The 12,523-nt window shown below is 43.0% G+C and overlaps 1 protein-coding gene across 2 annotated transcripts in view; it reads left to right on the top strand.

Annotated features, from left to right (window-relative positions):
* Positions 1-11,349, top strand: part of LOC147701285 (uncharacterized) — a 525,848-nt gene extending 514,499 nt beyond the window's left edge. For both annotated transcript variants that reach the window (XM_086928608.1, XM_086928609.1), the window contains one exon: positions 11,020-11,349. In XM_086928608.1, the coding sequence (XP_086784734.1) occupies positions 11,020-11,119 (100 nt within the window). In that variant the 3' untranslated portion in view covers positions 11,120-11,349. The remainder of the gene's footprint in view (positions 1-11,019) is intronic.
* Positions 11,350-12,523: the final 1,174 nt, after the last annotated feature.

Below are 12,523 nucleotides of genomic sequence, written 5' to 3'. Positions count from 1 at the left end.
ATGGTATGTTCTGTATCTGTGGGTGCTGTTCCCAGAGTTTGGTCTTTAAATATTCCCCCGGGTCCTACCCTACCGTAGTGTTGTTGTTGCCATTTGAAATTAAAGCACATGAAGAATTTGACATGCAGGGGGTATACAGAACTACATCACCACGGAGGGCACAGTCTACTAAATATCCTGTTACTAGTATAAGTTTGTGTAGACAGTAATAGTATTAAAGTGCAATGCTGAGCAATTGCGAGTGCTGGTGATGTATGAAACATTAACTGTCAATTCTAGGGGCGGTTGTAAAAACATTCCAGCAGCCGCATAAAACTTTCCAGTTCGTGTCAGCTCCATCGGGACTAGGGTGTTGTAAATGTGCCTTAAGGCCTTCTTGCATGTTCTTACTCCATATTGAATGAACATGGTTCTTTGGTACAAAAGCCTTGGGGACAGTAAATGACATGTTCCGTGGATTCTGTGTGGTATTGGCACAATCAACATCCAGACCCACTTAACGACCAGTTTTTCCAGTGAGCTCTGTAGTCTTGTATTGGCAAAGTAAATAGCCTCACCATCATGACATTTTGTAGGGATTGCCTTCCGAGCCCTGCTTTCAGATAGGGCTGGCATGTGGTAGTTTCATAAGAGTTAATAAGACCTTCTGCACCTTGAACAGGTCTGATCCGTTCAAGGTCTTGTTGCCTCGAGATGTTCTTGCCACACTTTTTTATCAGGGTCTTTAAACTAAACTTCTGTTAATGGTATATCTATAAAGAGATCAACTGATGGTCCCAATGTTTTTTTGGCCATCAAGAAATAGCTCGCCCACAACTGTTATTATCTGTAACGACCACCTGTAGCGATGCCCTGATTGTGCCCGGACATGCAGTATTCACTTTGTATTGGAATTTGAATATGTCTTTTTTGCATTCAATGTCCATTGCTGTGATGTTGAACTCTAGTCGGATCAGTGAACGCCTAGTCAAATATGAGAGCTTCAAAACTTTTCTATAAGCCATTATGTATAGGCCCTCCATTGTTTTGGTCGGCAAACCGGGGAAGGCAAAGTGTCCATAGCTGAGTGTAGACATTAGCTTGGTTTGCATTACTCGTCGGATCCCCTCCGTCGAGTGGCTTACAAGTTTATGGCGTAATTTGCACAAGCCATATCTTAGCTTGGCTGTTTTTGCCTACAGTGCTTTAGCCTGCAGTAATGGTTTGCAGGTATCTGCAAACTCTACTCCCAAGTAGGTGTACTTATTGGTCGTGGCCCAGCTGCCATACCAATTATAGTTTTTTTAACTTGTGGCCGAAGATCAACACTTTTGTCTTTGATGCATTGACTATAAGTTTATTTTCCATGGTGTAGTTATGTAGCATCTCTAATGCCCTTTTCATGCCTAGTCTTGTTCGTTCCAATAATACAAGAACGTCTGCATACTGCATAATTGGCTGAGGAATGTGCTTCTCCTAGGTCTGCGGTGTATACGTTGAACAGGGTGGGTCGGTCACACAGCCCTGTTTTAACGCCCTGTTCGTGAAGATCTTGGCAGTTGCACATGTGCTAGTTAGCTTGTCACAGAGCAGTCAGGAATAACTTGAGAGGCAATGCTTAACGTATTTGTGCAACACTTAAATTACAGTAACACAGTGTAAACACCACAAAAAGACTCCACACTAGTTCATATTTAGGAGTAAAATAAGGACACAATTACAAACATCTAATAAGTCAGACTTTAGTTATGATTTTTTAAAGAATAAACTGCAATTTAGTGCTTAAAAGCCAAAATCACTTAGGGGTTACCTGAGGTCGCGCTGGTCTGGGGTAAATCCAGAGTTCAGGCAGTCCAATGAAGGGCAGGCCAGCTACAAAGGCAATGCAGGGCCCACTAAAAAAGTACCTTAGATGGGGCAAGTGTCAGCAACGAAGACTCAATGCGACTGCTTCATTTCACACAGTAGGGTAGATGGTTTTCATCGTGCTTTGCAGTAGGGTCCTCCATCGTTGTCAAATTATTTTGCATCATTGTCAAGCCTAGAAGTCGGGTCCCATGTCACTGTCAAACGCCTTATGACCTCTTCGTCGAGCCTGGCAGTGGGGTTCCATGTTGTCGTCAAACCTCTTCTGATGCAGGCATTGTGCAGTTGAGCCTTACAGTCGGGTCCCTTGTCATCATTGAGCTAAGCAGGAATGTCCTCTAATTGGCGCTAAGCTGTACAGCGTTGATTCTGATTGCCGCAAAGTTTTCACTGTGTCAATTGTTGTAGAAAAAAAGATGCAGACCCCACTTTCAAGGTCCAGGACTGGATGTGTACCTCTTGGCATGGCATGACTTACAGTTGGCAGGGTCAGCAGTTAATGCAGAGTTGAAGGACGTCTTTGATGGCCCTGAGACTTCAAAATAGGAGGTCACTTCAGTTTTTGGAGGACGTACAGATGCAGTTCCAGTCCTTCTCACTCCCAGTCAAGAAGCAGAAGGAAGCAGGCCAACACAGCAAAACAGGTATCAAAGTGGTAGTCCCTCCTACAGCACAACAATCAGCAGGCAGCAGGCCAATACAGTAAAGCATTTAGCAGAGTGGCAGAGTCTCCTAAAGCACATCACAACTTCTTCCAGACAGAATGTCCTTAGATCCAGAAGTGTGCTGAATTAATGATGTCAAAGGTCCAGCACTTATACCCAATTTGGCCTTTGAAGTAGGGGGACTTCAAATAGATGCTTTGAAGTGCACAGGGCCCTGCCTTTCCTGATCTGTTCCCACACATTCTGTACAGGGGTGTATGCAACCCTGTGTGTGGGGACAGGCACAGCTCTGTTCAACTGCAAGAGTCACCTCCTCCCTCTTAGCCTTCCTCAGGATGACCCATCAACATGCAGATGTCTCCTCAGTTGGAACTACTCTACCTATGTGTGTGGTTGTCTAGAGGGAATGCAGGAATTCAGCTTTCAACCACCCCAGATGTGTATTCCAGAGATAGGCAGAAGGCATCAAAAGGTTTAAGTAAAAAATGCCAACTTTCTAAAAGTGGTATTTTTTAAACTGCAATTTAAAAACCAACTGCACCATGAGTTCTATTTTTATCAAATGTGATTTTCCTATCATGTCCTATTGGGAAACTGCACTTATAAAAGGTTATAAGGCAGTCTGAATGTTAACCTATGGGAGAGATTGCCCCTGCAGTACTGAAAAATGCATTTAAGACCATTCCACTACCAAGACATGAAAAATGTAAAAGTACATGTCCTACTTTTTAAGTAATTACAAACTAATGGGGTCACCCTTAAAGCTGAAGAACTTAGGTTTAGTGCGATTTATACAAAATAAATTGTCCAAACAGACAATCCGGATGAGTTCATTCATTTAGGGCCAGATGTACGACCATTTCTGCATGCGCAAACAGGTTTGCAAACCCGTTTATGCATGCAAAAACAGATTGGGGATTGTACAAACCCTATTTTGCGAGTCACAATTATTTGCGACTTGCAAAATAGGTTTTTGCAACTCGCTATTAGAAAGGGGCATTCCCTTCTTAATAGCGAGCACAACCCTATGTAAGAATGTTTGCGTCTGCAATTGCAGGCGCAAAACACTCACAAATTACCACCCTCTTCAAGAGGGTGGTAATGCACTCACAAAAGGTAAAAGTTTCCCAGGGGACCCCTTCTTTTTTGCAAATGCAGGGGAAAATATTTTTTAAGGGCAGGCAGTGGTCCTAGGAACCACCGCCTGCCCTTAGAAATGAAACGAAAAGGTTTCAATATTATTTTTTAATGCATCCTGTTTTCCTTTGAGGAAAACGGGATGCATAAAAAAAAAGCAGTCCCAGACATGGTGGTTTGCTGAGTCCAGCAGGCCACCATACCTGGGAGGGACTGCCATTCCCAATGGGGTCGCAAATTGCGAGAGGCTCATTAATATTCATGAGCCACTCAATTTGTGACCTCATTGGGAATCGCTAACAGTGTGAAATACACTGTTGTACTTTGGATGTAGTGCCTCGCAAATAACTCGCAATTTGCGAGGCGCTATTTCCATGGTCGTAAATCTGGCCCCAAATGTATCCTACCGCAATACAATTACATTAATCCACAAGAAATAGATATATCACATTTCTCTGAAGGAAAGAGTAAACATAAAAATGCATCACAAAAAGAAAAGCAAACTAGATGAAAACTTTTCCGATTGTATTGGAAGTCAATACTATATATACATTATTTCCATACAAATGGTGCACCATTCAGTACAACAGAGTACTCAGAATGAGTGCGCATATAGAGATTAAAGAACATAAAAGAGAAGGGAAAACCCATAACATAATCAATCTTTTCTGAAAAAGAGCCTGCCTTATATCCATTCAAACAGTTTGATTCTGTTTCACTCTTAACACGTATGCGCTTGAGTCAATGTTGCCTCCCTATGGACAGCATATTTAATCCAGAATTTAGAAGCAGGGAATTGTCGAAATTTCAGCCAGAAAAAAGGGACCAGTTAGGAACGTAAACATAGGTCTTCACCAGTACAGGGTAAACACTAAGAAGGAAAAGGAATGTATGCCTCACTAAAATACAAAATTATTAAAAGCGCCATATTATCAAGTAATTGCAAACTTAGGGCCTCATTATGATCGCGGACGGACTCAAGTCCGTCCGCGACCATAGAGGAGGAGGGAACCTCCGCATGGCCTGTGGAGTTCCCTCCAGTCCAATTAGGATGTGACCGCCACCCTGGTGGTCACATCCTCTATTTTTACCATTGCTGTGGGTGCGGCTTCAAGCTGCACCCGCCGCAATGGTAAAAATGCATACATTGCATTTGTATGCAGAAAGCGGCAGGCACCGTGCGGTGCCTGCCGATTTCTGCATACAAATGCAGGGGGGTACCATAGGTACCCCCCATGTGCAACCCCCACCCCCCCTTCACCCAGGGGGCCCGCAATGGGCCCCCGCAGTGAAGTTCCACATGCTTTTCCACGGCGGGAAAGCCGCCGTGGAAAAGCATCTATTTTACACCATCCTAATACGGCTGGCGGTGTCTGATAGACACCGCCAACCATGTTACAGCTTTACCGCCGAGGTTGTAAGTCAACCGCGGCGGAAAAGCGGCGGACTGAAACCAGGACCCACCAGCCATCCTAATATGGCGGTGGGTCTTTGGTGGGTCCGCAGAGAATTTTCCGCATCCTCCGGGCCGGCGGTGGCTTCCGCCGGCCCGGAGGATGCGGAAAATCCTCCATCATAATCAGCCCCATAATGTGGAATTATACTCCAAACCCACTGACAAGAATACTCTTCTTCATTATTCTACTTATCATCCTAAATTGCAAAAGGACAATATACCTTTCGGGCAGTTCCTTCGACTTCGAAGGAACTGTTCCAGTTTGAATGATTTTTATAAACATTCGGACGTCCTTAAGCTAAAATTAAAAGATTTGGGTTACCCCAAGAAATTGATAAATCATTCATTTAAGAGAGCTAGTTTTTACGATAGGGACAGCATGTTAGACAACATGCAAACTAAGCATAAAAAGAATAACAAGGTGAATGGTAAAATTGTCTTTGTTAGTCAATTTTCCAGTATTAGTAATAAAATCAAAAACATAATTAATTCTAACTGGATGCTCCTTAATGATAATGAAACAACAAGACTAGAACGCCCTATCTTTGTGTTTAAACAAATTGATAATTTAAGGAACAATCTGGTCCACACATACAGAGAGGCTGGCGGACATAACACAACTAGATCTAGAATGCAATAAAGCCACAGGAGACTATAAATGTGGTTTCTGCAGCTGTTGCGATCAATGTATTGAAGGGAAAATGTTGTCCTTTAATAAACATACCATTATAGCTAAAAATTCTAAAAACTGCAGGAGCAAGAATTTAGTTTATTTATTAATATGCCCATGCGGTCTTGGGTATGTGGACAAGACGGGCCGTGAATTTAGGACACGTCTCACCAAACATAAATCAGCCATCAAAAATGAAAAAAAACAATGCTCCTTTGGTGGACCACTTTCAGTCATTTAATCACCCTTGTGAGGACCTTAGATGGTTCATTTTAGAAAGAATTACAGGAAGCAAACGAGGTGGTGACTTTGCAACTAAAGGTAAATATAGGGAGCAGTGGTTTATATCTATCCGTAATACTGTAAGGAATGGATTAAAGGAGGAGGAGGGAACGTCTCATCAGATAGAACAAAATAAGATCAAATAGAATATATGTGCCCGAAGAAATAAATTAGGATTAAGTCTGAATAGAGTATGATTAAGTCTGTTTAGGCATGTCGGATTTTTGGGTCCTAATGTTGGTAGGGGCTTCTTCCATGAGATAGGCGTCCGGCCGACCAATCCCTGGTTTTGGCCATTATCTTTGTTTCAACCTAATATCTTCAGGTTGCATAATGCACCTTGCAAAATATTTTGATCAGAAAATATTTTTGTTAAATATATCTGTTTTTAATATTAATAGGAAATTGACGATTCAGTCGCATTTATTGATCCCTATGAGCTCCTTTGGAAGGGAGCATTAAAGAATATCATGGGTTTATAAAATCTTTGTACAAAAAAGTTTGAATCTACTAAAATAATGATAGGCCGTGCACTTTGAATATCTAAGGCCGTCTTTATTCATCAGTTTTTTCCACTCAGATCATTTCGAATTAACTTGTGGACTTTTTATAACGATGATGGTGTCATGGCATAAGTATACTATTCTAACAAGTTGCCACCCAGATATTACGGTAAGAATAAGTTGCCAGTTATATATATACTTTGAGGGGGCAACAATTCCCTTTAGAATTAAAGCAAGATTCTGGAACCATCAGCAGTGTCTTCGCTCCCGTAGACACACGAGTGCGCATTTTTTACAACCATTACGTTTACTGATTAATAAACACTGTCGCTTTGGCGCATACCATGATGTCCTCCGCGGAGATCGGACGCGGGAGACGTGCACTTCAGGTGCGCTCCATTACAGCCTAATTGGTTGGATATAAAACGAGCCGCGTGGAGAATGTGTTCTTTCTTCCTGAAACCCCGAGAAGAACACACCGGCCGTCTCATAATCAGCCTGCATCCAGGTATGTGCATACGAAGGTATTTAGTTGTTAGGCTCTATTATCGAAACGGCCAGAGTGATCCCCTCACTTATGTTGTTTTTAGGTCGAGGACCGAAGGCTGCGCTTGCGCAGTCTTCGGGAGGAGATTTAATGTTTTGGAGTATGGGGGCTTGAACCCGCCTCTCTCCTCCATTGGCTGGCTTCCTAATTGGAGGCCAGCCATTGGAGGAGAGGGTCATCACTCCTTTAAAGCCCTGTCTCTTTCGGATTCGGGGGCGTGTTTTTTTGCGTTCTTTCGACTGTGGCGTCATCCGTCACTCAGAACGCCAAAAACACGCCCCCGAATCTGAAATTTTCAGACGTTTGCGGCCGCCATTTTTTTTTTTTTGTTGCCCGGAACAGCCTCGCTGCCACTATGCCACTCCAGGTAAGTTTTCTTCTGCCCCTGGTTGTGCCGGCCCGCAGCTCTCCTTCGTCTCTCCTCGCCCCCCTCTGCCCACAGCTCTCCTTTGTCCCGCTCTCGCCCCCCTTCCCACTTCCCGCAGCTCTCCTTCGTCACTCCTCACCCCCCCTTCCCTCTGCCTGCAGATCTCCTTCGTCTCTCCTCGCCCCCCTTCCCTCTGCCCGCAGCTCTCCTTTGTCCCGCTCTCGCCCCCTTCCCTCTGTCCACAGCTCTCCTTTGTCTCTCCTCGCCCCCCCTTTCCCTCTGCCCGCAGCCCTCCTCCATCCAGGCAGGCGCAGCACACCCAGAGCCCCGGGACCGGCGGCAGGCAGCTCCCAGCTCGCCTGGCACTGAAGCCACCTGGTTCTCTCAGCGCTCCCTTCAGAGACGCTTGGTGCTGGAGTGACGGGCATCTTTATTTACAACTGTTTGTTAAATTGCTTGCCAAAAGAAGGATGTATCCGCGGGGTCTCCCGCTGAGCGCTAGCGTTGCACAATGTGCCTCGTGCCCCTTATCAGACCCCTCAAGTTTTCAGTAATCTCATAGTGGGCTTTGTGACCCCAGTGGCTTAAATACAGTTTTGAGCCCGGAAATCGTTTTGCCTTGTGCATACACAAAGCCTCAGTATTCACTTGTGAAGATTCTGACGTTCACAGTCAACTACTGGTTAACAAAACAACAAAGCCTTGTTACTTGCATTTGCGCTACCCAGTGCTTGCATCTGCAGCTTCCCTCTTGCTACAGTGTTTGTGTACGTTTGTAGTTGGTGTTAATAGGACTGCCGTGTGTTGTTGGACATCTGCCTATCTATGGTCATGCCCGCTTATTTACATGCTCCATGACCTGGTCTTGCAGTCTGTAACATGTGATCTTGTGTCGGTGGTCGCATTTTAGCATTAAAAACAACCATCAAACTAGAGTAATGGAAATAGTGTGATGTGTGCTTCTGGGCTTTTTTAGCTGTTATTTGTCCTGGTGCTGACAGTGGTTGGTGCTTGAAACACAACCCGTACATCAACAGTGGAGTGAATGGGGTGGCGGCATATAAAGTTTACTTAATTAAGTAGAAGCGATTTCCTTAAAAATTTTCATTCATATGTTGCATTTTTGTGTAACTGCGCATTTTGTGGGAAGGACGAGCAGTTACTATTGACAACTCTAATTATCTAGTTGAGCCGCATTACTTTCCATTTGGACCTACATGCTGCGGGGTCCAATCCTCAGGGGAGCATGTCCAGCCCTCTTCACGGGTTCGTTTCCCACCCATAGTCCAACAATGTCTGGTTTGTGCAGAAAACTCAGGGTATCATCTGCTACCATAGTTTCCGTGTCTCTTGGTTGACTGAAACCAAACCTTAAATTTAATTTTATGGTTCAAGCAAACTAATCTTTGTGGAAGTTGAATGATTCATACACATGTTCGCGTGTAACCTACCAACTTCTTTTCCTCGCAGCTGTCCTGATCACCTACGCACTACTCTTGTACTGTCTGTATCGCAAGGCTAAATTCATAGGGTTGGAGAATAGGGTGTTTAACGAAATTCGACAAACTGGGGCAGCATTTGGAAGCAGAGGGCTTGAATTTTCTAGATCACTCACTGGTTGCTCATCTGGTTTGTTTCTTTGTTTTCTGGGCCTTTTAGTCCTGATGTGTGTGCAGGCTAGCGCAGGGTTTTTACAGTGGTGTGATGCATTAGGCCAAATGTAAACGCGTAAGACGGACTAATACCCCCCACCAGACACTTTTGGGTAGTGTATAGCAGCCCTATTTGGGGACCACTGAACTCTAGCGCAATTGCACCTGTTACCCTTTTTATTACTTCTTCCCTCATCGAAAACTTCTTCCCTGGGGAGTTGAGTGATCGCTGCTGAGGGAATCGCTATTGGCCAGAGGAGTTTGATTCCTGATAAGGCCGGGCCAAACTCCTGAGTCTGTACACATGATAAGTAAATTGGGTGCCATAAAGCTATACACTACTAACATAAATTAATTACAGCACTTAGAAACGATATATGATAATGTGTTATTTTGCAATGGAGCCACTAGGGCTACAAATCCCAGAATGCAATAATAGAATGTTTGAGCAGCGCACGCATGGTAATGGGAAAGTACAGAGCGCTGCGAAGGAGCAGTGACAGTGGTGATGTTTCTCCGCATCAGAACATTTGTTGTGTGACTTTTAGACACTTGCCTCAGGGGTATATGGAGAGCAACTTGGAAAAATAGTTTAAATGAATTTAGTTGAGTAGGGCTCTGTGTGTGGGTAGGGCTCTGTGTGTGGGTGGGTGTCTCTGTGTGCGTGTGGGTGACTGTGTGTGTGTGTGTGTTGGTGGCTTTCTGTGTGTGTGGCTCTGTGCCCGCGAATAATCTGTACTACTCTCTAATGCTCACCTATTGCCATTGTAAATGACAATACCATTTATTTATGTTTTTAAAAAATATATATATATCATGAGCAATGCCAATAGCTCTACCTTTAATAATGCCGAGACCATTGCATTGTAAATGCTTGTTTCTCTTTGGCGTTAGTGTAAGGTTCGCCGTATCTGGGAACTGACGTGTAGTTGTGGGATATCCTTTCCCCATCCTGGTGAGCAAATATAGAACACGGCCGGTACAAGGCCGGTCGCCTAATTTCATACCAGGTAGGCGTGTTAATGTACTGCAGTCTGCAGACTGACAACATAGATTAATAACCGGGAGGAAGATTAACACGAGTCTTTTTTTCTACCATTTAGATCAAACTTCATGCTGATATCGTTTTCGTCACAATTGGTTAACTCGTCTTTGAGCTGCATACTGATGAGTTATGCGAAACATTGGACCTAGCAATAATTAGGCAGTAAACCCATTAAGGTATACATAGACCTAGCACCCTTTTTGATGAAACTATCGGTGGTTCTAAAATTAAATTATTGTTCCTATAGAGTCAGTACCAGCCACGCACATATAGCGTGAGGCTCATACCCAGACCTGGGATTTTAAGCAGGAGATTGTTTTTTACCATCATTTTGAAAAAAAGATTTGTATCGTTTGGACAATCGTTTCCAGGTATATATCTCTATCTGTATTGCAAATCATGATACTTCTAGGCGTATGTGCTTTTTGATCTGGTGAGCAAAAATAGTATATAAGGAAGTGGGAGGACTGTTCATGTCAACCAGATTGCATCTGTTCCTTACCACTATCAAATGAAAATGTATACTCACATCTTTGCATTCTATATTATGTCCCCATATACGGCTATTTAAATATGTATGTTAGCCGAACACATATTGAGAGATGTATGGAAGCAAGCTGGTTTGAAAATGTTGCAAGAAGAGTTGTTAGATTGGATCATGGTGTCTTAGGTCAAAATGTAACCATCATTGTGTATATTTTTAATGTGAAATGTGTAAAACACTAGTCCGATTTGGATTGTAAAATGGTCATATTAATTTGTTATATTATTGTTTTTCATATTGTACTACAGGAGAAATTGAGTGTTCTATAGAATGTAATTTTGATACTCGTTTTTATTGTTTTTTTAGTTTACTCATTAAAAAAGAGACAATATATCCCTTTCGTCCTGACAAAAGTGATGCCCATCAAGCTTCAACAACGAAACGCGTCGACGCCCTTTTGTCTTAAATCCGAGGAACTACTAGGGTGCCATCATTTGACATCTATTTGTGACACTGTTTTTGATTCTAATCGGATTAATAATTGAAATAATAATGTTTGATGTTTATGTATATGATGCATTTTTCTTCTCTGTTGTATAACAAATTGCTATTGACCTAGTGGCGTGTAATTACATAAGAATGATTTTAATTCAGTGTTTTTATTACTTGTATCAATAAATTTGTATTAGAATTTTATTTTCTCCTATTATACATTCTTAATTGCTTATGTTTTACGTTTGACCTATGTTAGAGGTTTTTTGACCTTTTGACACTAGTTTGTATGAGGTGTGTCTGTATTTGAGTCATCAAGATAATTTTGCCAAGGGTCCCCCCTTTGTACTGATACCCAGTCCCTTGGTTGGTGGGTCACTCCCAACATAATTTTGGAAAAGGAATGTATGCCTCACTAAAATACTAAATTATTAAAAGTTTGTGTAAGTAAAAAGACTTAGGGCCATATTATCAAGTAATTGCGATAATGATCGCAAAGCGCGTCTAGATCGTTTTTGTCTATCGCTGATTTACATCGCCATGTTAGCGACGTATTGTGAGAAGTTGGCCTGGTATATGATGCTCACTAGTTCTAGTGATCACCTTGTACCATGCCAAGCAACCCTTATGATGATTGGTTGTAAGTCAACCCTATAGACCTGCCATCCTAGTAGCGTGGACAAAGCAGTCTTAGGCTAATCTCTGTGTAGGCATGTGAAGCAAGCTGTTTTACCATACACAATCCCCTTGAATACCAAATGAAAGGACAACACACAGATATATATTGAAAATATATATATATATTTATTTACTACAAGTATCCCCTATACTCTTTATGAGCACAGAAGCAAATGCTTTAAAACAAAACACAGTTTAAATATACAAAAGTTGCACAACCACCTAGCTGAAAGGAAGTAGGCCTAGGGTCTGGGGAATCGCTGGAGCTGTTAGGGACTAACAGTGAAGAAGTCGGGAAAGGCCCGCGGTACTCGGGTGAAGTGCGGAAAGTGCACGCATATACCAATGTAGAATCAATGGTGCGTAAAAGTTACAAAGTTAGTGTTTAAGGAACCTTCCGGCTGACCTAGAAGGACAATACTTTAGACCTAGGCACTAGAGGCGCTTACCAGTGTAGGAACACCGGCCTTGCTGAGTTACCTCACCCACAGGAAGCGATGCACAGGTGCGAAGTAGTGTCGGGTTTCGTCACGCAGGTCGATGGTGCTTGGAGCTGAAGATGCTGCAGGCGTCGAGACGAGAAGAGTTCCGGTGGATCCAAGGGTGGATCTGAAGTGGCGAAGACCTGAAAGCAGAGGGGACAATGTTCAAAGTCACTAGCCAGTGACTACCGTGGAACCAGGATGGAACCAGGCGATGT

This window comes from Lissotriton vulgaris, chromosome 7, assembly GCF_964263255.1.
Source record: "Lissotriton vulgaris chromosome 7, aLisVul1.2, whole genome shotgun sequence".
Lineage (NCBI taxonomy): Eukaryota > Metazoa > Chordata > Amphibia > Caudata > Salamandridae > Lissotriton > Lissotriton vulgaris.
The sequence above is the reverse complement of the archived record's forward strand: the minus strand, read 5'-3'. Positions and strand labels throughout refer to the sequence as shown.